A 25,559-nucleotide genomic window follows, 5' to 3' on the forward strand; every position below is an offset into this window, starting at 1 on the left:
TTTGTACATACTATTATTACTTTCGTATTATCACCATTGTATCATCATTATTATTATTATTATTATTATTTTCCTGTCTTATTAAACTGTCTTTATCTCAACTCACGGGCTTCACTTTCCATTTCTCTCCCCCGTCCCAGAGAGGGAGGGGGGAGGGTGAGCGAACGGCTGCGTGGTGTTTAGCTGCCAGCCGGGTTAAACCACGACAGTCTTTTTGGCGCCCAACGTGGGGCACGAAAGGTTGAGATAACGGCAGATCTGACCAGAGTGTGTTAAACTAAAATTGGTATAAGTATTAGACCTGCTTAATAGTCACTTGTCATAATGCTGATTGCTTTAATCTCAACTGTGCTGCGCCTGTTTTCCAAATTGAGTATTATAGCACGTTATTTTCCGTATGTGCTCTCTGTCATGTTGTTTATCCTCTCCGGGCCCTGGTTTCAGACCATTATGGTACTGTGTGTTGTATCAGTGGCTTATGAGATGATGAAATATCTGGCCATGACTCTAACCTGGTATTTGTACTCAGTAACATCTTCGATTCTATACTTTGGAAACTGTATTTTGGAAACTATTAGCAATTGTATCTGTTGCCTTTTTTCATTAGGGAGTCAATCTGTGGAGGGGAAAGGGGAAGATAATTTTTCTTACTTGATCACTCTCCCTTTCTCCTTCACCACCCCTGTACCCTCCTTGATCACTCTCCCTTCCTCCTTCACCACCCTCTTATCCTCCGAGTTTATTACAATAGCTCTCCAAGATATTGAATATCCTTGGGATACTCAGACCAGCATAGTCCTGTTGTTCTGCCTCCTGAATGCACTTCAGGTTCTGCTTAAAGTTAAACAACTACTTAGGAAGCTCATCCGGAGATCTGCCCGGAGGCAGTATAGTTGTGGGTGGCAGGGAGTATGGGAGGATATGGGCAGGCATCTAGACCAGTTGGCACCCCCAGTGTTTTGGAAATTCACCCCTGAACAAGTGCAAAATCCTCAAAAACTGGCAGAATGCTTGAATAAAAGGTGTCGCGATTCGGGAAGTTCCAAAGTAACACAAATCATTGTAACATGCTGGGGCCTGGCTTACGCCTATCGAGCTGCCATGGATACTGCTATCAACTTAGTGACAGACCCTGCGGCCACTCCAAGTCCCGTGACAGATCCAACGGCCACTGTGACCCCTACGGTGGACTCTGCAGCCGCTCCAGTCCCAGCTCCTGCAGCCACTCCAGTCCCAGCTCCTGCAGCCGCCCCAGTCCCAGCTCCTGCAGCCGCCCCAGTCCCAGCTCCTGCAGCCGCCCCAGTCCCAGCTCCTGCAGCCGCCCCAGTCCCAGCTCCTGCAGCCGCCCCAGTCCCAGCTCCTGCAGCCGCCCCAGTCCCAGCTCCTGCAGCCGCCCCAGTCCCAGTTCCTGCAGTCGCTCCAGTTCCAGCTCCGGCCGCTACTCCAGTCCCAGTTCCTGCAACTGCTCCAGTCCCAGCTCCTGAAGTCGCTCCAGCTCCAGCTCCTGAAGCTGCTCCAGCTCCAGCTCCTACTGCTGCTCCAGTCCCAGCTCCTGCAACTGCTCCAGCTCCAACTCCAGCTCCTGTAGCCGCTACAGCTCCGGTTCCTGCAACTGCTCCAGCTCCTGTAGCCGCTCCAGCTCCTGTGGCCGTGTCAGAGAAACGAGCTGTAGCAGTGCAAGTTGACCCTGCAGAGGGCATTCCAACCCCTGTGGCAGACCCTGTAACAAAGTCAGAGAAACGAGCAGTAGCAGTGCAAGCTGCCCCTGTAGAGAAGGTGAAAATATGGTATAGAAATTCAAGTCGTTTAGAACGCAGAGAGTCTTCTGCCAATCCAGGTAAGGCTTCTGCCAAAACTAAGTATAGAGATGACGAAGATGATGACGACGCTGGGCCGTCAAGGATTCAGGAGGAGGAAGATGAGGATGCCGAAAGAGCAACAGTAACTACCCGAAGCCTAAACGAGCGCGAGCTACGAGATGTGCGAAAAGATTTTGGTCGCTGTATAGGTGAGCAGCTTGTCACCTGGCTGCTCCGGTGCTGGGACTCTGGAGCCAATTGTGTGGAATTAGACGGCAGGGAAGCCAAGCGGCTGGGATCCTTTGCTCGAGACGCCGGCATTGACAAAGCAATTGCAGATGGAGCACGACCCACCAGCCTCTGGAGGCGTCTCCTCTCAGCTGTGAGGGAAAGGTATCCCTTCAAGGAAGATATTTTATGTCTACCAGGCAAGTGGACCACTATGGAGAAGGGAATCCAGTACCTGAGGGAATTAGCCGTACGGGAAGTGATTTATGAGGATCCAGACCTCAAACAAACATCCACAGATCCAGATGAAGTCAAGTGTACACGACCCATGTGGCGGAAGTTTGTACGGAGTGCACCATCATCATATGCCAGCTCATTGGCAATAATGGCCTGGAAAGAGGATGAGGAACCCACAGTGGGTGAAGCGGCTAAACAACTCCGGCAGTACGAAGAAAGTCTCTCCTCTTCCTTACAGGCCTGCGTCTCAGCTGTGGAGAAACTTTCTGAAAAGGTTCACCAACTTGAAGAGAATCTATTGTCCTCCCCACCTGAACCAACCAGTGCCCACCGACCAAAGGAGAACACTTGGGAGAAACTTTCTGAAAAGGTTCACCAACTTGAAGAGAGATTATTCTCCTTCGCACCTGTACAAAGCAGTGTCTCAGCTGTCAGGGGTAGGCGTTCACCCACACAAGGAAGACGATATGGTGGGTACTCACCCCGTGCCACCCTGTGGTTTTACTTACGAGACCATGGAGAGGACATGAGAAAGTGGGATGGAAAATCTACCGTGACCCTAGAGGCACGGGTACGTGAGTTGCAAAAGAAAACAATCAGGAAAAAGGGATTCTCCGAAAAGTTTGCTGCTCCAACTTCCAGCAGACAGTCCTTCAAACACAGAAACGAGGAAGATTCTGACCAGGATTAGGGGGGCCCTGCCTCCAGCCAGGGGGAGGAAAGGGACAATCGAGTTTATTGGACTGTGTGGATTCGATGGCCTGGCACATCACGCGCACAGAAGTATAAGGCTTTAGTAGACACCGGTGCACAATGTACTATAATGCCATCGAGCTATAAAGGACCAGAGCCCATCTATATTTGTGGAGTGACAGGGGGATCTCAGCAGTTGACTGTATTGGAGGCTGAAGTGAGTCTGACTGGGAATGAGTGGGAAAAGCACCGCATTGTGACTGGTCCGGATGCTCCATGTATCCTTGGCATAGACTATCTTAGAAGAGGATACTGCAAGGACCCAAAAGGGTTCCGGTGGGCTTTTGGTATTGCTGCCTCAGAGACAGAGGGCATTAAACAATTATCTACCTTGCCTGGTCTCTCAGAGGACCCTTCTGTTGTGGGGTTGCTGAGGGTCGAAGAACAGCAAGTGCCAATTGCTACCACAACTGTGCACCGGCGGCAATATCGCACCAACCGAGACTCCCTGATTCCCATCCATAAGCTAATTCGTCAATTGGAGAGCCAAGGAGTGATCAGCAAGACTCATTCACCTTTCAATAGTCCCATATGGCCAGTGCGAAAGTCTAATGGCGAGTGGAGACTAACAGTGGACTATCGCGGCCTGAACGAAGTCACGCCACCACTGAGTGCTGCAGTGCCGGACATGCTGGAACTTCAGTATGAACTTGAATCGAAGGCAGCCAAGTGGTACGCCACAATTGATATCGCTAATGCATTTTTCTCCATCCCTCTAGCAGCAGAGTGCAGGCCACAATTTGCCTTCACTTGGAGGGGAGTCCAATATACCTGGAATAGGCTGCCCCAGGGGTGGAAACACAGCCCTACCATTTGCCATGGGCTGATCCAGTCTGCACTAGAGCAGGGGGAAGCTCCTGAACACCTGCAGTACATCGATGACATTATTGTGTGGGGTGACACAGCAGAGGAAGTTTTCGAGAAAGGGAAGAAAATAGTCCAAATCCTTCTGAAAGCCGGTTTTGCCATAAAACAAAATAAAGTCAAAGGACCTGCACGGGAGATCCAGTTTTTAGGAATAAAATGGCAAGATGGACGTCGTCAAATCCCAATGGATGTGATCAACAAAATAACAGCTATGTCTCCACCAACTAACAAAAAAGAAACACAGACTTTCCTAGGTGTTGTGGGGTTTTGGAGAATGCACATCCCAAATTACAGTCTGATTGTAAACCCACTCTACCAAGTAACTCGTAAGAAGAATGAGTTTGAATGGGGCCCTGAACAACGACAAGCCTTTGAACAAATCAAGCAGGAAATAGTCCATGCAGTAGCCCTTGGGCCAGTTCGAACAGGACCAGATGTAAAGAATGTGCTCTACACTGCAGCCGGGGAGAACGGCCCCACCTGGAGCCTCTGGCAGAAAGAACCTGGGGAAACTCGAGGTCGGCCTCTGGGGTTTTGGAGTCGGGGATACAGAGGATCTGAGGCCCGCTATACTCCAACTGAAAAGGAGATATTGGCAGCATATGAAGGAGTTCGATCTGCTTCGGAGGTGGTCGGTACTGAAGCGCAGCTCCTCCTAGCACCCCGATTACCGGTACTAGGCTGGATGTTCAAGGGAAGGGTCCCCTCTACGCATCATGCAACTGATGCTACATGGAGAAGACTAAAAGAAAATTAATTCTGTGCTAACTGAAACCAGGACACAAAAATACTTTTTCTTGGCTTTAAAGCTTTCCCATCACTGCTAGGTGCTATGCTCAGTTTAAAATGATGCTGCTTGAAAAATTTATTAGGTTCTACAGTTTAACACGAGCTTGCCTTGGATTTAGATTTTTTCTGTCTTATTTTGGGTTTTCACACTCTGTGTGATTTTACTTAATGCAGACTTAGGAACGATCTATTCTAGTCTAATTGTTTTCTCAAGTTAAATCCAAAGAAGGCTCAGTTCAATGCTAGAGGTGTGCTGCATTCCACACAGAGCAAAGAAAATGGCTGGTCTCTGCCTGGAGGAAATTACAGTGTAGAGCAAATGGATTTAGACTGCTCTGCTCCCTTCCAACTGCTTTGGAAGAGATCTGAGATAACAGATAAGTGCAAGTTAATGATGTTGCAGAACAGCACTGACTTTAATTCTGTATATTCCAGTTTGAGGAGTTTTTTTTACCTTTGATAAATGTATGTTTTTCTCTTGAGTTGGGATTAATATTGCATTTTTTCCTATGACCTTTCTCCCCACACACACAAAAAAAAGTGGAGATATTTTTAAAATGGCATTTGTACAAATTGTCGCAGCCCAGCTTCCAACTGTGCCAACTCCTCAGCTTTGAGTCATGGGCTTTATTGCTTTGTCAACTTTTTTTCTTAAAATGTGACATGTTGAACCTGTCCTCTTGCAATACAAATTGCTTTGAGGTAGAACAAAAGAAAATCGCCTGTCTGGTGAGGCAGTCTAAATGTCAGTTTTTAGAGTCCCTGGATGTTTTGGATGTCACCAGGTAACCTAAATGGGGTGCTCTGTCAGGGTAAGGTAAAAAATAAGTTCTGCGAGAGAATTTGGAGGAAAGTAAATGAAGATCATTAACAGGGGCAGGTCTTTCAGGTAAGAGCCAGGAAGCAGCATGTTGACTCTTGCATTTCATTGCTTTTTCTCTTTCCGTCCCACTTCGCCCCTAGCAGCATTTTGGAGACTTATCAAAAGTAGTTCTTTACATGTAGCCTTTTATCTTCAACTGTCAGTCAGTGGTAGAGAAAGGAAATAGAGATCATATGTGGTAGTTGTTTGACATCCAGAGGAATCTAAAACACAATCTTCAGTATTATCTCTGCCTGTTAGACATTTCTTCTGTTTGGACTGGAGGTGCCGCAGTTTTCTGCCCACCAAAGGGTACGCAGTTTAACAAGCTAGGCTTTTGTTTTGCATAGCTGGGGAAGGTTTATGTGGCTCCTTATTTCCCCTTTTTGTGGTTACCCAAAGTAACATCATGTTGAGCAGAAGGGATCAGGCCTGATTCCCTGTGTGTTCATCTGGCCTACTGTGATGGTGTGTCTTGCATTTCTGGAGTGTATTTAAAAAAAGAAAAAGGGGGAAAAAAACTGTTTTTGTTTTCTGCTGATCTCAGGTGGTTCTCGCTAGGCTCTGGCCGTAAGCAGTGATGGGAGAGAAATTTATTGGAGTGCTTTTCTCCACTGATGACAGGTAGAGCCTAGCTAGCTAGCTAAGGTGACAGGCATCTAACACAGCTGTGCTAAAGGACTTTTGGAAATGGGGAGATGCACCATAGGATAACTGGGAGCTGAGCCCTAGTGAAAGCCTTGTGATTCACTCAGGGGCATTTGAAATCCCTTTTCTTGGGGGAGATGTGTGTGGGATGAATAGAGGAGACAGCAGTTCGTTACTGTGCTGCAAAAGATGTTGTTTAATCCTTTCATGTGAATCCCAGTCCACGTGGTATAGATGGAGTCCAACTGTGAAGGTACTTGCTTTTTCACCCAGGGCTGGAGATGTGGCTTTTCGGAGATATCTCAGATGGCACAGAGATTAGAGCAATCCAGCAGCCTTGCAGTTTGATAGCGTTTCTGAGGCTTCACTTAAGATGCAGTATGCGTTTCTTCATCCTGATAGAGATAATGGGTTTTAAGCAATTACACCCAGGCTAATTCCTTTTGATAAGAGCTCTGCATTATCTAAAAAAAGAATCCCAGCCGCCTGGGAAAGAACAATGTAAATGTCTCTCTCATGGACTCTTTCATTCGCTCTTCTCTGATAACTTCAGATGATGCACTGCACAGCTTTCAAGCCATAAAAACCTACCAGTCATTTTTTAGGTAGAGTATATCAGGCAGGGAGGTAGAGCAGTACCGTTGCTTTGCAAGGGACAGAGCCCAGGCTGCTTCGAGTAATTCCAGGCTAGTATATGGCAATTACCCCTTACATGTAAGGGATCGGCTTTGGTCTCTTTTAAAGGAGCCCCTTGTGATTCAGGCTGCCTGGTTGTAAGGGACAGGTTGCTTCTGCTGATTAGGATGATATAAATTTTGTAATTTTGAAGGAGTAGCAAGAGAGCTTTGCCTAGGGTAGGTCCCAACCCCTGTGTGTCTCTTTTGCACTGGAAAGAAGAGTGTGATTTTGGTGCACGTTATGCAGGGATGGTAAGAGATCTCGCTTATTTCTTTTTAAGACCAGTAAAGAAATTTCAATAATTAGCTGGATTTCTGGTGCTATAAAAAATAAAAATCCTTTTATTCTCCTTAATCTCTTTCTGTCTTTCTCTCTTCTACATAGGCAACGTAGGATAGAAAATTGAATTGATTGCATTTAAAAAAGGGCGCGGGGAAATTCCAAAGCAATGTGCTGTTTGTGTTAAGGTGCAACTTCTAGGAAAACAGTGTTATATATTAAAAAAGAATATGTATGTATGTAAAGGCATTGAAAGGTTTTCAGACATTGTAGACTTGCTTGTTAAAGCTCCTTTCTCTCTCCCCGATAGTCACACATGTCATTCTTGATGTGGAGCTGTCTGATAATTGAAGCTGGGAGGAGAGGCGGGGGGGAAGACTGGAGATAAGGATTGTAATCTCTCCTGCTGATATACTTTGGTTCTCCTTCCCTAGAAAAGAGCCTGTGACTGTGTGGCATGCTGCCTGTCTCTTTACCTGTCTGCTGGCTAGGAAAAGTTGCTCAGTGCCTTGGGGCAGGGGCCTGAACAGCTCTTTTCAGAGCAGAGGAAGAGGATTTGTGTGGACATGTCTCAGCAGTAGGAAAAAAAAAATGATGCCAAAATCAAATCCCTTTTTTCTTCCATGTTGTAAAATGCTTTCATGCGTCACAAACACTGTAGTTGAGCAGGGTGCTACAGAATTGGGAGATCAGGTGTTTTGCTCCAAATTGGAGGCGGAGAGCACAGCTTTTCGTGCTGAGGAATCTACTGCATGTCCTCTGGTGTGTCACAGGAATGGTTGTCCCTGCTCAACCCCCTCATTTGTATAGGGTTGCAGCAGAGTTGTACCTGGATTGAAAATAAATGGAGGAGTTGAGAGAGGGAAAATCGTTACCCCCGTTTGCATAGTTGGGTGCTGTATGTTTCCTGTCATAAACCGTTGTGAATTTGGAAGGGCTGCTCTATCTCCTTCCCAGACATGCTAACGGTTAGTTGGCAAACGAAACAACCTTTTGTTTGGAAAGCTCTTCTGAGATGCTTTGGGGATGAAAGGCATCAGCAAAGTTGTCGTTACATCTCCCCAGCTGCCTTGGGTGAGGAGCTGGACAGCATGTCCTTTCAGATGCAGAGCGCTCAGTCTGAGCCAATTTAGTCAGTCGTCAGTTCTCACTTTTTGGGCTTTAATTGACTTCCTACTGCATGTCACATTGCGTTTTCCTTTGGAGGGTGGATGTAGAGAGTTGACCTCCTTCTCCCGGCTGCTAAGAGAACATGGTTTTGTATTAGGTGGAGCTGTCTCATGTGGGCTGGGGGAAGCACCTCATGTAAGACAGTGCTGAAGCAGAAGTGTGTTCTTTGCAATAATAATACCCTCTCAGCCTTGTGGGTGACTTATCAGATTACTTCTCATCGTGTTCTTTCCCAAATGATATGTAGATACACAACCTGTGTGAAGATGAAGTTCCCAGGAGGCTTTCCTTATCTATGGTAATGTCCTTAATGCAAGAGGAAATCCTCACCAGCTCCTTTCTTGAGGAGTTGCTGCTGGTTAAGAGTTTAAACAGACCACTTGTTATGTAGGTCCTTCTTGATCTTGCTGCCTTGTTTTCTTGGTTATCCTAAAAATGACAGGTTGCTATTTAATGTACTTGGATTGACTTCACAACCGATCTACTCAGTCATCTGCTTCCTGTGCGCTCTCTTTGGAAATATTTCCTGTCATGACAGCAATGAGATGGTGCATCTAAGTGATGGGGCAAATTAAACTAAGTACTTCATGCAGCGTCAGTAGGGAACAAACACTAGCTCAAAACTAACTCGGCTGAGTCTGGGATATCTTGCCTCTATGTTGTTGACATGGCAGTCCCCAGATTATTATTCTACCTTTAGACATACTTTGCCTGCGTTTCTGGTTGAGTATTTCATGTATTTCCGAGGGAGAATTCTCTAAACAAGCACTTGATGAACAGCCATAAAATCCCTGTGGTTGCCCTCCTACTTGGGTGTTTCTGGCCCAAAAGCACTGGTGTTGTCAGGTGGTCCTGTCACCTGCCTAGTGAGCCCAAGCAACAAGTCCCATCCTTTGTGTTTGCCTGCTGGCCTCCTTACAACCACTCCATTACCTTTTGCCTTGAAAAGTAGTTTCTTGCAATTTCATCTAGTGCTTGGGAGCTCTATAAATACAGTTTTGCATTGAAGCAGTTCATCTTGTACTTGGATTTGATGTCCAGCATTGCAGTTTATGATACAGAGCCAATTACAGAGTCCTTACTAAGTACCCATCAATTTTTTTTCAGTATCACAGAGAGCACCAACCTAAACTGCTTATGTTCTGCTGAGTTTTGTCACTAGCATGTACTCTGTTCTGTCCCGATCCATCTGTTTCTACAGTTAAATAGTATTCAAGTGAATTCATTAAGAACATGTCACCTTATATTAACATTAAAACATATTAGGTGCCATGAAAAATCAATGTTCCCAATAAATTCACTGAGTGCGAATTTGAACTTTGATTGCTCTGGGAAGATGGAGGGAGGCGTATGTGAGTCTAACACAGGGCACTGCAAGAACAAAATATTTGCAGAAGCTCCCATTTATCTGCCAGAGCAACATGGATCTTGCTGTTGGCAAGATTGGTGTCTGCAGCTTGGTGCCTTCTGCTGCAGTTACATGAGACGTTAATCCCTAATGCACAGCGAAGAACACAACACCTTTTTGAGCAGCTAGGAATATCCTTGCTGCTGACTGCTACGGGACAAAAAGCAGAACCCTGAATTCATGGGTTGCTAGACACTGAGCCTCCTGGGTCACCTAGAATAGCAACTCACCCTCGAGTATCAGCCCTGTGCTCTCTCTTCCCTACCTGCAGGCAGTTAGGGCGCAGCAGGTGCTCTGCAGTAAGTACACATCCTCTTACCTCGTGATGCTGTCTCTGTGCTCCTGCCTCATGAGAACCCTCCTTTCTTTTAGCAGTAACAAATGTTGTTTGCGAAGCAGGAAATCATAAGAAAATGTTACAGGGTGTCCCTTTTCTCTCCTGCAGCTGTTCCACTGCCTGCCTTCCACCTTCCTGTAAAACCGAAATTGTTGCCTGCTTCTGGGACTGTTGTGAAGAGGGTATAGGCAGTGCTTTGCAGCAGCAGGGTACCGACTGAACAGATTCACAGAGGAATCCCTATTCCCCTTTCTCTTTCCTTTTGTCTGCCTTCTCTTACAAAGATGCTAATCACCACTACCTTCATTAAATGTCAGAGAGTCTTTAGCAACCTCGGAAGGAAGAAAAACTGAGCTGTCAGTGCTAATCCAAAGCACAAACGTGTAGCCCTTGCCACATCAGTGTGCCTTTGTCACCTCTAGATTGGATTAGTGCAGTGCACGGTATGTGGGTCTACAGCTGAAGACACATGCAGAACAGTGTTGTCCGCTTGTTTTAGCATCACGGGAGAGCGTTTTCTAGAGAGAAGACAGCGTTTAAAAAGAATGCCCTCAGTTGGGATCCTGAGCTGACTTCTCACTCTGGTCTGTTCAAAGCTGTTTTGGCAGTCAGGCAGTGCTTTAAAGCTTACCTGCTGCTGTTCCTGCTTTCTGTAAGAGGATCAGCTGAAGGATTGAATGGGGCTGAATCTTAAGGCATGGTGAGAATATATTGGCTGGAGCCCCTCAGCTATCTTTTCTTTTTTTTTTTTTTTTTTGGTTGTTTTTCCATATTCTGGATTTTAATATATGGTGCTTGTGGTTAGAGAGATCCCCTTAAACAAGGGGACAAGACATAGTCAAGGTTTTTCTCTCCTGCTCACAGGTGAAAGACGCAGAGAAGTTTGGCCTTCTTATTAGGACTAGGCAATCACTTGATCAGGTACATTACAGCAGTCTTCTGAGAGGGGTGTAAGAGGGTAAGAGACATATTTTGATTGCAGACTGGGGTTAGTGTGATAAAATACTAATGTCAATTATACAAAGTCATGGCAATCAGGAAACTGGGCTGTTAGGAACGAGCCTGTGCACATGAACAGCCTGCAAGGCAAAGAACATGCTGGGGACTACCTCTTCTTACCAGCTGCAGAGGTAAAGACAGCGTCAGTCCTTGGTTCAACTGGTGAATTAGAGCAGTTGTGAGTTATTGGGCTTCATGCATATGTGGGCTATTTGGTTAAATTTGACATTGCCTGAGTGATATTCTAGATCAACCTTTTGGTCCAGCTGCTCCTGCTATAGTTATGGTGGTCTACTTGATTTTTGCAATATCTACCCTTTAGCATTTTGGCTTCTCTTGTTCTGCTGTTCTCCTGCTCTGCCATTTTGCTGTGGATGTGGAGCTGTGGTACCCATGTCCACAGCCAAATATTGGTAAGCATTTTGTTGCTACTGTTTGGAGACTGAACTTTGGTAGTACATCTCTTTTGCTGAACAAGTTTCTCTGGTTGGAACCAGAGTGAAAGCCGTTTGCTTTTCTTGAAGTGAGAATCTGCCAAGATCCATGTGCAGACACTGTGGTTGTTCTTTGAGCTACAGAGCCAAATCAACCAGAAAAGTCTCTTTCTATATCTGCCAGGTCCTCTGGCTACTTTAAGTGGTTTGTGCTTTTGCCTGAAGCATAACACGTTGCTGTGCCAGCCTTCAGCAGAGAACTGCTGTTGTTTTTCTGTCCTTCGAGTTAGATGGTCCCAGAAAACACAGTCTGAACACTGTTTTCCCGTGCTTTTGGAGGGAGTGTGCTCTGCTCCTGCTCTCATGTTCTGGGACTTCCATTAAAGGTGAATTGTGTGCTGGAAGCAGGTGTGGTTGCAGAAACCCATTCAAGCACTGTCTGTGGAAATCAGTAATTCCTTTAAAGTCACTTAGAAAGGCAGGGAAGCTCATCTGCATTAGAGAAGCCCTGATCCTGTAGGGAAGAGGTGACTTCATGCTTGGAGTATGTCAACTTGCTATTCTTATGGCTGTCAAGCTGAAGGAGAGTTAGAACTTCTTCTTTGAACCCTCTACTGATGTCAGCGGAAGACTTATAAAAATGCCCAATTAGATTATGCCATCACTGTAGTAATGAAAACCACTACTTAATGCTGTTTAAGTGTATTTCTCTCAGCCTCTGGTGGAAACATGGCACTTGGAGGCTTACCACTTTGTCTCTGGTGGAAACTGTTAACCACTGGACCTGTGGCTAAATAGTGTTCTCTTTTTTTTTTTTTCTCTTTAAATTCTTCTCTCCTCGTCTCTGTGTTTCATTACCTAACACATTACTAAATAAGCAGTGAACCAAAGATTGCCCATGCTGTTCCAATGAGATTAAACGTTAATGGGAAAGATTGCTCTTACTAGTTATAGCTTTCTGCAGGGTGGGTGCCCAACCTTACCGTATTTCACATGATTTTGGTCAAAGGCTATCCTGGTGATTTCCTTTATTAACTGCCTGCTTTCTTTCTCCTTATTCCCCAACCTAGCTTTCTGCAGGGGACGCATTGTGAGGGTACCCAAAGGTCCTCTGATTCGAGTCTTGGGCACGGAGGTGGCGATCCCTTGCAGCGTGAGTGACTACGACGGACCCAGCGAGCAGAACTTTGACTGGGAGTTCGCCCGAGAGACTGACTTCGTGCGGATAGTGAGTACCTGGGATTCTACCTTCACCTCTGAGGAGTACCAAAAACGCGTGGGCCACGGGGATATCAAACTGAGACGGAGCAGCAACGATGCTGTGGAACTCGTGATTAAAAACATCCAGCCAACTGACCAAGGGAGATACAAATGCTCCACGCCCAGCACTGATGCCACCGTTCAGGGAAATTATGATGCTGAGGTCCAAGTGAAAGGTATTTCTGAAGAGTGAGGTGTGCTCTAAGTTTGTTTTTGATATTGATTATAGATGTACCCTTAATGATGTTGAATTTCTGTTGCTTATGAGCATTGTGATCTTTTTTTTCCTATTTGATTCTACTGAAGCCAAAATTGGGAGGCATGATAGGAGCAAGGGCAAGCCAGGCAAAGAAGCAAAGGGGACCTGTTACTCTGAACACCACTTTTGCTTTTCTATCTAGGAAATATGTAAATAAATATGGGAAAACTAAGCAGTGTGTTTTCCTAAGATGTCTGCAAATGCTTAATGTCACTAAGCCTCTGGGGAGAGGGGCTAACTTCAGGTAAAAACATCGCCTGCGTTCCTTCTTATTTAGTGTCATTTAGAGATCTTTCTGTGAGGGAAGTAGTCTTCCCTTTCATCTTTAGCATGTTGTTCCTGCAGTTATGTCCTAGCCTTGCTCTCTCATTTAGGGTTCTTCAGTAATAATTTGGGAGACTGTTTTTTCTCTTTGTGTTGTCTCTTTTTCTCGTGAAAATCAAGATGGTTCTGGATCGGAATAGTCTGAATGATATTACTTGGATAAGAAATTGAAGTGAGGGTAGGGTAAATGAAGTTGAATGCTTGTTATGGCATGTTTAAAGGGGGTGACGAATGAATTTTCAGCCAAGTTTCCTTGTTCCTGGAATGTATTTGTGTGGAAGAAGGAACAATTGGAGAGGTGGTAGTTTTAGTGCTTTATATCCAAACAGGTCATTGTGGGTGTTTTCTCCTTTCTTCGCTTTTATGATATTTGTGTATTTTGGTCTTTTTTAAATAGTAATTTCTGATGGCTTATGGGTGAGCGGTTCAAAAGCACGTTCTTCAACATCTCTCAAGCTCTCTGAGGGTGACTCCTTCAAACTGCGCTGCTCAGCAATCACCACCTCACCGGAGCACACTCACCTGCACGTGACTTGGCAGATCAAAAGTGGATTGTCTTGGCAGGACATCCTATCTTTGACTCACGAAGGCAAATTCCAGCCTGGCCCTGGCTATGAGGAGCGCTACCGTGATGGAGATATCCGCTTGGACACAGGAGCGAATGATACGTATCGACTATCTGTGTCCCAGGCCTCATCGGTGGATGCAGGCACCTACAGGTGTCTTGTGAGCGAGTGGGTGAGAGGGGCAGATAGCTCATGGCAGAAGATTCAGGAGAAGAGCGTGGAGATAGCAAGCGTGTCGATCCAGCGGACTGGTGAGTGTTACAGCTGGGCTGGGGCCATGGCTTGTAGCTACTGCAGTGCTGTGCCCAGGAGGCGATGCTTCTTGAGAGCAGAAATTGGATAAGCTGAACTAAATAAGGACACCTTTCCAGGAGAGCTTAGAGTGCTGTTTGGATAGCTGGCCTGTTTACATCTGGGTTAACAGCATATGCTTGGCATGAGTTTGCTAGCTTTTATTCTGGGGGCAATGGGGATGATGGCATGGAAGGACTGACTGGAATCTCTGATGTGCCTAGACTGAGATTTTTATCTCATCCTTAGTTCACTTCCTCGGGTTACACTATTTCTTAAATCGTGTTGTGTTTAACCCCGAGCATCCTAAACCTGCCCTCTGTGCTATCATTAACATAGGTTATCTGAGAGTACTAAACTGCTGTGCTTCCCCTGTGAAAGTGGACTGTGATTCATGACAGATGTGAATGTTGTGTATTAAAATGGCATAGAAAGATTGGCAGAAAAGAGAAAGGCAGGGATAATTTCAAAGGACAAATTATCCTCTGATTTCTATCGCTACCACTGGATCACTGGGCTGATGGCTCCGCTGTGTTGGCGGGCACTGCTAAATGCATCATTGCATGCTTGACTAAGGAGACAGAAATACACATAGTGCTGTGCTGAGGATATCCAGATATCCCTGTCTGTGTAGGTTTCAGGAGCAGATGCACTAAGCGCTTAATTGCATTAGCATTGCCACTGCTAGTTGGAGGGGGGAAGCAGGGGGTGATGCTACTTGTCACTCAATAGGTGGTAAAACAAGCAATGATGGTCTCAGAAATGTGAGATTATGGCAGTATTTTTTCAAAGTATTCAGACAATAAGGGTATCTTTTCATTTTTGTCATCTTCTGATTGATATAGGGAAAAGTCAGAACTGCTGGGTTTTGGCTAGCTCCCTTGGACGTAGTTTTAGTATCCTGATGGTGTTTAGCCTGTGAGATTTGACAGGATCAATCTGCCCCTTTTTCAGGGTATCTGTTACACAGTAAAGCTTGCAGGTACTCTCTGTTGAGACAGGGGCAGCTGATTAAGAGCTGTAGCTGTAGTCCTCTATTTTGTTGCACATATGGAGAATTTGGCTGAAGTTGGTGGGCAGAAAACAGGATGAGGATGGCCAGGACCAGTAGCAGTGCCTAATGGGGCAATTTTTTAATGTTCCCTCTGTCTGTCTGTGTCTCTTTTCTCCTGTTTGGTTTGTAAAGTTTTTTTTGGCCTTCATTTTCAGCTCAGTCATTGGCAGCAGTGGCACTTTGTCAGGAGCAAGAAAGCTTTCTAGCCTCCCCCTCCCTTCTTACCTGCTGTAAACTGTAGGGTTGAATTTGTAGAAATAAAATAAAAATAATAACAGAAATTATTATCTAACATAAAAAAAAAAATAGTCATGTGCAAAGCTACTTGTGTAACTACTTGCATAAGTAGCACAGATTACTTGCAAAAAGGAATTACTCTTCCATCTACTTTGGTGTCCTTAAATCATGAACTCTTTCGGCCTGACTTTGTTCCTGTATGTCTTTTTTAATAGCGCCTTGCACTAGAGGAATATAATCCTAAGTGAGGCCTTCAGGCACTTCTGCAACCAAAAAAGGAGCCTTGAGAAGGCACATACAAGTAAACTCTCTTAGAGTCCCTCTCCGTGATTATCCTGCCAGGTTCTGAATGCCGGTCACTAGTGCATGATCAGAGGTGCTCCTTGGAGAAACACTGCTCTTAACTTTTCAGAGGGCTCTTGATTTGTATTCTGGCATTTAAATTAACTAGTCTCTTAAATTAACTAGGCTTTCCTACTGTTTCCAGTCCCGGTGAGGCATTCATCAGATAGGGGACTTGGCTTTACCTCTCAGGAGAGGCTCGATTCAGTCTGTTCTGTGCTATTGAGTGGTGAGCAGTGAGATGAGTACTGCTTGGTTTTATTGGCAATAGTTGTGGCCACTCAGAAAAACAGTTTGGCATTTCTATACTGTCTCTAGTTTCTGGTGATAGTCCTAGAAAGCTTTTACAGATGGGTATGTATTAAGTACTAGAACATGGCTTTACATAGAAATCACTGATCTGCTCTTAGCTGCCTGTTTAAGGCAGGACTAGTGGAACTACTGAGAAGAGCTGCTACAGTTCTGGTGTAGGGCCTTGTGGTTTCAGTGGACATTTTCCATTCTGGGAGAGTCCCCAAATACCTTGACTCTCCTGTGAGAATAAATATCCTTCATTTTTTCCTGTGTGAGGGTGGTGTACAGTCTGTGGTTAGGACAAAGCCTTCGCAGACCAGTTGTTGTTGAGGTATAGAAACACTGTTCTCTTCTCCTTCTTTCTCCCACCCTTATCAAAGATCCCTTGCTTGCTTGATAATGTGTGCTTGTCTTATAATAAATGATGCAGCACAACAGTCGAGGGGTGCTTGAAAGTGGGGCTACTGAGCTACTTGAGAAAATTCTGTAATAGAAAGTGAAGGTCTGCATAATTTACAGTGAGTGGGCTCTTTAAAATATTAATAAAAGCAATGTTTTATTTTTTGTTTGAATTTTTCTCTCTTCATTTCCAAGTTCTAGATGTGCTCATCTCAACAAGCAATCTGTCCGTGACTGAAAGAGACTCCCTGGATCTTACCTGCAACATCACAACAGACAGGAGTGGTATTTTCCAGGCCGAGGTGACGTGGTATTTCTCTGGGTCACCCGACGACACCTTGTCAGATGCTCAGGTTTTGCTGAGCATGGACCATGACTCTGTTGTCAGTGATTCAACTCTAATCAGCCTGAGCCATGTCGATAGGAATTCCTATCGCCTCTTGGTGCGTGATGTGGGTGTGGAGGACTCTGGGTATTACTTCTGCCAAGCAGCTGTCTGGGTACCACTGCACAACGGGAGCTGGCATAAAGTGGTGGAGAGGACATCTGCGCCAGTCAGTGTGGTGGTGACTGCATTAGGTGAGTGATTCTGCTCGCAAACTTCATGGATATTGTACCATGCATTCCTTCTTCCTATCAGAAAAGGGAAAGGACCTTGCAGGATCTCATCTCTTCCACATTTGCATGTATCATCTCTCTCTCTGGGCTTGTATGTTTTGGGACTTTAGAGTATCACTGAACTGTCTGTAACTGGGAAACAGAACTTAAAAGTCCACCTTATTTTCCAGGGGCTGAAGCTACCTCGGTATCATATTGTCCCCTTTCATTTCCCGTGTACTGTCAGCAGGGCTTTGATACTGCAGCAGGTGTTCTTTCTGAGCTCCAAACGCAGTGATACCACATGGTTCCCATCATTTTTGAGTCATTTGCCATATAGTTATTTATGATGCAAACTTCATAATGAACTGCAATATCTTTCAAATTGTTTCTTTGTTTTAATCGCTAAAGACACACCACATCCTACCGATAGATTTAGGATGGGATGGGATTTTATACTGCTTTATTCTCTTCCCTCGACAGGCAAGTCTATTTTAGGAGACCACACTATTGAATAGTATGACTGAACAAGAGAGACCTGGCTAAGAGCTTAATTCTGGAAGTGTTGTTTAGCACAGTAACCACTAAAGTAGGTCTTCCCGCAGTACTTAATATCCCACTCTGGTGCATTTTTGATCATTCAGTTCTAGACATGAGTGGGTTTTTGTCCTTTTGAGGACACAAAGGATTATTTGTGCACCTGAATGTATGGGTTTCTTAAGTTACTGCAACATTTTTGCAGCAAGTTCTTTTAAGTCACTAGTGGGAAAAAAAGATCTACTTAAACAGCGATTTGATGATCTCTTTATCCTCTCCTTCTTTCATTCCCCAGCTGTTCATAGTTATTTTCCCTTCTTATTTCCCTTCTTGTACCTCTAATACCATCATTTTTTTATATATATTTTTTTTTCTTCACAAGGGGGCTGTGCTTAGGAAGAGTTGTGTTTAGCAGTTGTTCATTCTAAACAGAACAGAAGCTGAAGTGGAGGTCAGAGGTTCAACAGGCTTGTCTAATCTACCTGGCCTACAAGAGCAGGCTGACAATATCTTTCCCTACACCCCCGCCCTGAAAAAAAATGTGTTTTGGAGATCTACTGGATCATACACATGCTGAAGACTGTAGATATTTTACTTTGCATTATCCTTTCTGAACATTAAGCTTTGGCTGTCTCTCTTTATGCAAATATGCTTAGAAACAAAGTTGCTTCGGAGAAATGCTAAAAATGAAACTCCAGCAAAACTTCTAAAAAGTCTGGCTTTTTAAGGGTATGTTAGCCTTCCTATGTTATCTTCTAGTTTAATCATGAGAGAAGAGTAACTTCAATTCATAAGCAATGTAACTCAGGATGGTGTTGCAGGATGCTGTAGGTAAGGCGTTTCCACCTTTTTCCTGCTGAAATTCACAAAGGATTGTTTGTGTTGGAAGCATGGATGAACCTAGATGTGAACTGGAGAACTGGCAGAGCTGTCGTACTTGATGTTTGTTCCCAGCTTTTATTGGATGCAAGCATCTGTGCCTAAACGTTCTCCATGTACTCATTTGGAGCCTCTTGTAATCAGTCTGATGGTACTGCCCAGTTACAAAGGCAGAGTTCCTCCAACACAAAAGGACAGAATGGGTTCAGCATATAGAGAGTCTGTTTATCAGAAATAAATAGCTGTAGCCACAAGGTTAAATTCCAGTGATAAACATTGTAATTTTGCAATTTGGCATTGTACAGAGCAGTTGAGCTGTGGCTCTTTCTTGCATACTTGCAATGTGTGCTAGAGGTAAGTGCACAAGTGATAAGTCTTTGTTTTCATTCTTCAGCCATTTGATTACACATTCAGCTTCTGCGAGCTCGCCCCTTTCCCCATGTACGTGCATGTGCACACACGTGTTCATGCACATACAGGTGCACCATGTGCTCACATATTCTTTTACATTGCCAGTGCCTGTAGAACTATTCCTTGCTTTTTCCATTCCAATTGGGTATTATCTGGGGAAAGGAGAGAATAAAATCTACTCCTCGGCAGACGCTTGGTTGCTAAGGACAAAGGAAAGTAGAATAATTTTTCAGCATTTGAGGTTTTCAGCTGCATCCAGAATTCACCAACTCCTCCTTCTTAATGGAAGTTAAGAGCTGCTGGGGTATTAAGTCATTGAACTGTCAGTGAGGCTGTTCTTTGACAGCTGACAGAGTGGAGGAATGAGGTTTATCCAGCCAGCCTTTTATTCTTTCTAAATCCTCTGTCTGAATGTCTGTCAGGGTGAAGCGCCTATCTGGAGTGGTGCTGTCAAAGCCAAGACTCTCTTCTTAGCGGTCCTTTCCCTCCCCGCAAATAAAACAACCTGAAGTGATTATTGAAGAACTTGACTTTCTTGCAGCTTTTTCCTTTCTGTGTTCCTATCCTGAGAAGAGTTTCGGCTCTTTTAGTCTTTGTTGCTGTGAAAATATTAATTGGTCTTGACTGCCGCCTGTTTTGGTGGTGAAGATGAGTCAAGGGGGAATAAGAAAACTGCAGAGTGTGTGCAATATATCATGAGGCCCTGGAGAAGACTGGTCTTTTGTGAATGAGACAGGAAGGGTAGAGTAGCTGTAGGATCTGTGGGGATTTGCTTGCACCAAAAATGGGTTTTGGCCACCATTAATAATCTATGAGTTGGTTGCAGCAGAGGAATTGAGTGAATTCTTATTTTGTATTACTCATACCGAGAGTCTGCAAAAATCTATGCTTATGTTCACTATGTAGTGCATAGTGAGCTAGTGTACAGTAAATTTCAGCAGGCATCATAATAAACACAAAGTAGGTTAACAGTCAGAGATGCATATATCAGGAGAGCTTTGCAGAATAAAGAAGCACAGTGCTATACAGCTGTGCGGTACTGCTGCCAACAGTAGGTACTTTGGACTTAGGTGAGCAATACCTTTACGTTTGTTACCTAGCACTGCAGAAACTCAGTGATTTAGATCTTCCGGCGTCTGGTCTGTTTGTATGCCCTTGTTCTGGCTAGATGCAAGGACACTGCATGCCTGCATGCAGAACGCTTAGTGGCGAGAGATCCTTTCTCCAAGCTGGCGTGGCAGCAGCCAGGTTGCTTGAATAGAATTGTTTCCTTCATTTGCATCCCAAGTCCAAAAGTGCATGTGCACACACATTAGCGCAGCAGCTCTATTAAGATGTTTTATTATCTTGGCTCACTGGTGAGCTAAGTCTAAGTTTTAGCCTTGGATTGCCTTCTCTGTCCCAATTATAGCTTCAGTTAATTGTTTCTGGGAGGGCAAAATGCCAAATACAACATAAAGCAAGAAATAAATATAGAGCACTGAATACGCTTATAATACAAAATCCATGTGATGAGTATTGGCTGAACAGTTGGAAGGCTAGTATTTTTTCTGAATAATAGTAGGCAGCAAGAGAGAAAAATATTCTAATGCTAGTAAATAAACATGTATCTCCTTTGTGGTGAGAGGTCCTTGCTGTAATCTTTTTCCTTTACTATCTCCATAGTCCAAGAGAAAATAGTCATGTGGCTGCCTTATCTCTTTTAGGCTTTGGACAGCCAGCTATTTTAGATTTAAATACAGCAGCCCCAATCTTAACCCGTGCATTTCAGGCGATCCTTTTCAAGCCTCAGGGTTTCTAGCCTCACAGCTGTACAGCATCTACTTCTTTGTTCTGTGGAGCTCTTCTGATATCTTTTGATATACACATTGTTGGCTTAACCTACTTGTTATTTATTATGATGCCTGCTGAAATTTACTGCACGCTGCTGTTTGTGCTGCCCGTGGCCAGTGGCACTGATGCCCCCTGATTTGGGTGGACGGGTGGGTGAGATGTTTAACATTCATTGCATGCTGTAGAGAGATGATGGGATGTTAAGTGCAGAGAAGGTGGCATTTCAGGATGGGAAATGGACTCTTATCCTGGAGACAAACTGGGGAGATGGCATGGCTCTGGACAGTGCAAAGACAGAGTGTAACAGGTCTTCTGGCTGCTGGAGGCCTTCAGACAGGTGCAAAAGTGGCGGGATATCTGAAACAACTGTGGGTTCTTGGGGCCAGGCCTAAGGAAGGGAATGATTTTGCTCAATAAAATCACTTTGTCCTGATTTTTCTGAAATGGTCTGACAAGACACACAAGTCCTGTTTGGAAATTCAGGCCTAGGGTGGCTCACTTCACACCAGTACAAGTCTGAGAGCTAGAGTCCAAGTTCCCAATCACCAGCTCTTGTAAGAAAAATAGATGTTCTGGCACTTGGCTTTGGGACCATGTGCTTTCACAAACTGGATGTTAGCAGTTAGCAGTATCTTATTTAACATTAAGCTTTGCCACTTGCTCCTTTCTGCTTGTATCTTCTCACTTCTTTATTGTGGGTTTTCTCTCCCACAGAGCCAGATTATGAGGTGTTCCTGAATGCATCTAAAACACCCAAGTTTTCAGATGACCCCACCGAGCTGGAGTGCAGGATCACAAACGCCCAGGACACCGAAGCAAACATCCGTTTCACAGTTTCATGGTACTACAAGGAGCACCTGCCCGGTGACGATGTTGCGACAGAAGAACTGCTGGCCACCATGGATGCAGACTGGACTCTACTTCTCGGGGACAGGAGCAGAGAGCGGACTCAGAACGGGGAAATAATCTTCTCTAAAAAGGCTGTTGACACCTTCAGTTTACGGATCCAGTGGACTTCAGAAAGTGACAGAGGGGATTATTTCTGTGTCATCTCTGCATGGAGCAGGCACCGCAACAACAGCTGGGTAAAAAGCAAAGACGTGACTTCTGCACCTGTCAGCATTTTATGGGCTACACAAGGTAGGAACCTTGCACCTATTCACTGGAAGTCCTGGAAAGCTAAGATAGTTTTCTCTTGAGTAGATCCATCATGCAGAAGGCCTACAAAAGGCTTTTGGAAATGTGTCTCTGTGTTATGAAGAAGAAAAATTACTTTGTGTAAAGACCTATATTTTTGCAGTTAAATAATTAGTAAACAGCACTGACCAGTTTTGTGCAACAGCTTGGAGTGGAAGTGCGAAACAGATCCTTTGCTCAAACTGCGCTGAGACTTAGAGGAACCAGGCTGTCATTGTGACAGGGTGTATCCAGCAGTAATGCTGGGGTCACTGCTCGCTTTCATGACCCAGAGTATTTCAGTATCTCTAGGATGCATCTTGTTGCTTGCAACGAGGCTGTCTTGGGTTAAAAAAGGAATGTCACTCACTTTGTCATCTCTTACTGTCAGTTTGATAGCATTTTTTTTTGATTGTTTGTTTTTTTCTATACCAACTTGTAATTATAAGCATGTGTTTAAAGGGCACTTTTGAGTATGTTCATGAGCATAGTAGTACCAGAGCATCAAAAAAAAAAAAAAAAAAAAAGCATGTGACAGCAAAGTCATTCAGTGCTTTGCTTGGACCTAGGCCTCTTTTTGACAGAAGTGAACTGCCCTTTGGTCAGTATTTCAACAGTCCTTGGGAGCATTTCTTAGGAGCTAAATAAAGGTACCTGAATCACTTGGTATAAAGCGGGTGCCTGTAGCCTGATTGTCCTGTAGAGTGATATCCTTTTGGCTTACGTGTGAAGCCATGTAAGAGGGGACTGCTGAATGGGGGAAGAAGGAATGGGGTAGCCTAGGATGTAACATCTTTGTCAAAAACAAAAAAAACCAAACAAACAAGCAAAACAACAACAACAACAAAAACAGCAATTAGCTAAGCTGTCCTTGCACCTCACAGATTTGTTGAGCGGTGTAGCTCAAGTAGCTATAGACAGATGACCGTTTCAAAGACATGTAGTCTTAAATGAATTTAAATCTGTTCAGGCATTATCTTTATATGAACTGGAGAACTTCTGTGATTTTGTTCCAGTGGAGACAGAAAATGGCAGGCTGCTTGTTCAGACTTTCTTCAACCCCAGACCAAGTCTGGTCCACAGAAAGGGTATTTCCTTTTTTGTTAGGAGCTGGCTTCTCTAGCAGGAATGAGATCCCTCAATAATGGCGAATGCCGGTCACAATCAGTTCAGTTATGCCATAGCTGTGTGTGTGTGCATGCACGCGTAATGGATCACCGCCTTCAGAGCAGCTAGAGAAACCAGCTGGAGTTGAAAAGTCTCAGCCTGTGTTGACATTTCTGAGGGAAAACAAACCGTGACAGGTGTGAACGTTCCCTTGTTTCTGGTTTTGTTCCAAAAACTCTGCTAATTTTGCCACACAAATGTAAATGTTACAGTCCCCATGCTGAAAAGTACGTTTGTTGGCAAAACTCAGAGCTGGGGTATTTACGACGTGAAAGCAAACTCTCCTACAAACATTCTTCTCCTGAAAAAAAAAACACACACATATGTATGTATGGAGGGGGAAATATTTAGGCTTGATTTCCCCCTTCTTCCCTTCCACTCCCTGCCATGCTCTTCCAGCAATCTGGCCCCAGATGCCGTTCCCTGCACGCCCTGACCCCAGTCACAGCTGGTTCCTGCAGGCTCCAAACGGGGCTGTGAGCCTGGTGGTGCAGCACCAACTATGAAGGAGTTAATGTGCTGCTGCCTCTGCTCTCTGACTGTTGTTTTGACAAGTATCTCTGGTGATTTGAGTCCCGAATTGCTCCCAATGCTTATAAAAGCAAGCAGCCAGGCTCCCACGTGTTTGCCTAAGGAGAGAACCGAAATTTGCCTGTTCCTTGGGTAGCTTATGCCTACATAGAGGCTTTTCTTCCAACTATTTCACTATTTGCATTGTCTGTGTTAACTTTAGAGCAGTGCTGGGGGTGGAGAGGACTTCAGAGAGATCTGACTTTGAAAAATCTCACTCTGAGTATCAGAGAAAGGCGAAATGATTTTGTTGCATCCGTGGGGCAGTCAGTAGAGGGGTGTTGAGGATAACAGGCCTTGGCTTGAAATGTAAACATCACACGAGGATGTCAAAGCCCTTTTTCCTTGTGTTTTATAATAAATTGTATGCTTGCCCATTTTCACTTGAGGCTTTTTATCCTTTTTTTTTTTCTTCTGTTCTGTCCGTTGGGAGTAATAAAGCTCATGTGTCATTCTGCTTATTCAGCTCTGCAAGTGCTGATTGCACATCACCATTGCTTTTGACATGGTCTGCCTGATTTCTGTTTCTTTGCTTTTTTATTTTGTTACCCAATGCCCCCATCAATGGCAACAAAGCATCTTTGTCCCAAATATGAAAGCATCAAATGTGTTGTTGTATTCAGATTATTTACTTCCTGGGATTTGTACTTTATAAAGGGGTAAGGGAAGGCAGGGAAACTTTTTTTTTTGACTGGTTCTGTAGATTATTTTGAACACAGAAGTTTGATAGTTTGAAAAGATTATTTTATATATCAGTTGGAGTGTGAGTGCTACCTACATTTAAAACAAAGGTGCTGTTAGCAGTGGAATGCAGAATCAGTGCTCGTTTCCTAAACCAGTGTTGTCAGCTTTAGATCTGCATGAAAGCCTTAGCAAAAGAGAGCATTATCTTTTAATTGAAACTCCATATCCCAAAGATACTATTATTTGGGGTTTTGTTAATACTTCTGTCTTTAATTTGCAAAGTAATTGTATTTAACAGAATGTTACTGGTCCTAAACGTTTGCTCAGGACCTTCCATTAAGTTTAATGGGGAGCAAGGGCATCTTCATCTTGCAGAAAGTCCTGCGAGCAGGGAGCAGGTGATATTTCTTCTACCCACTTGTCTTTGCAATTGCTGGTGTGTAACACACTGCTCAGTACAGACATGCAGAGAAATCCCCATCCCTGTGGCACCACTCCGTCACGCTACGTGCCAATTTGGGCCTGAGAACAAGCTAGTGCATTACAGTAGGTACACGAGCCAGGAGCCCCTGGGCTCCTCTTCCCCTGGCTGCACGAGGACCAAGTGGTTGTACTCATTGCTTAGGAGCTGAGCAGGGCAGTGAAGGCGACATAGGGGGGGGTGTGTGCAGCAGTGAGAGCAGTTGCCTCGTGTATACATGTGTCAGGCCGTGGTGTAGGCCGCAGCGTGCCGGCTGTGCTTTCAGTGCTCGTGGTATCCAAGCTTCTGGGCCTACGATTGTACCGTGGGGTGCCATATAGCCGCCGCCTCCTGCGAAGGCAAAACTGTCATTACCTTAATGTCTGCTGCATTCCCTCCACTTCCAATCTTGTTCAGTGCACTGGGGGATGAAGCAGCTTTTACGAATATTGGGATGGTGTTACTTGGCGCTGCTGACAAGGCATTAGGCTCTGAGATTAGTTACTTGTGGCTGCTGCTTCTTTTCAGACTGGAATTGGTGGAGCACAGGGAACATGTTTGTTGTTTCCTTGCCCTTTAGCTGCTAGGCTTCTCTAGCAATTGGACTGACAGATTAGGTGAAAACTGTTTTCAGTCATTTCCCAGGAAGCATCCTTGAAGCTGAGCACACGCTTAGTCGAAGGGAGCAGCAAGAGAATTAGTGTGGGTTAGCCACTTGGAGTGGCCCGGGA

At 44.6% G+C, this 25,559-nt stretch overlaps 1 protein-coding gene across 1 annotated transcript in view; it reads left to right on the forward strand.

Annotated features, from left to right (window-relative positions):
- Nucleotides 1-11,125: 11,125 nt before the first annotated feature.
- PTGFRN (prostaglandin F2 receptor inhibitor) overlaps nt 11,126-25,559 on the forward strand; it is a 39,556-nt gene continuing 25,122 nt past the window's right edge. Inside the window, exons 1-6 of the mRNA XM_032194692.1 lie at nt 11,126-11,185; nt 11,377-11,467; nt 12,559-12,924; nt 13,729-14,148; nt 16,710-17,093; nt 21,486-21,911. Coding sequence (XP_032050583.1) covers nt 11,126-11,185; nt 11,377-11,467; nt 12,559-12,924; nt 13,729-14,148; nt 16,710-17,093; nt 21,486-21,911 — 1,747 coding nt within the window. The remainder of the gene's footprint in view (nt 11,186-11,376; nt 11,468-12,558; nt 12,925-13,728; nt 14,149-16,709; nt 17,094-21,485; nt 21,912-25,559) is intronic.

The sequence above is a fragment of the Aythya fuligula genome, chromosome 1 (assembly GCF_009819795.1).
Source record: "Aythya fuligula isolate bAytFul2 chromosome 1, bAytFul2.pri, whole genome shotgun sequence".
NCBI lineage: Eukaryota > Metazoa > Chordata > Aves > Anseriformes > Anatidae > Aythya > Aythya fuligula.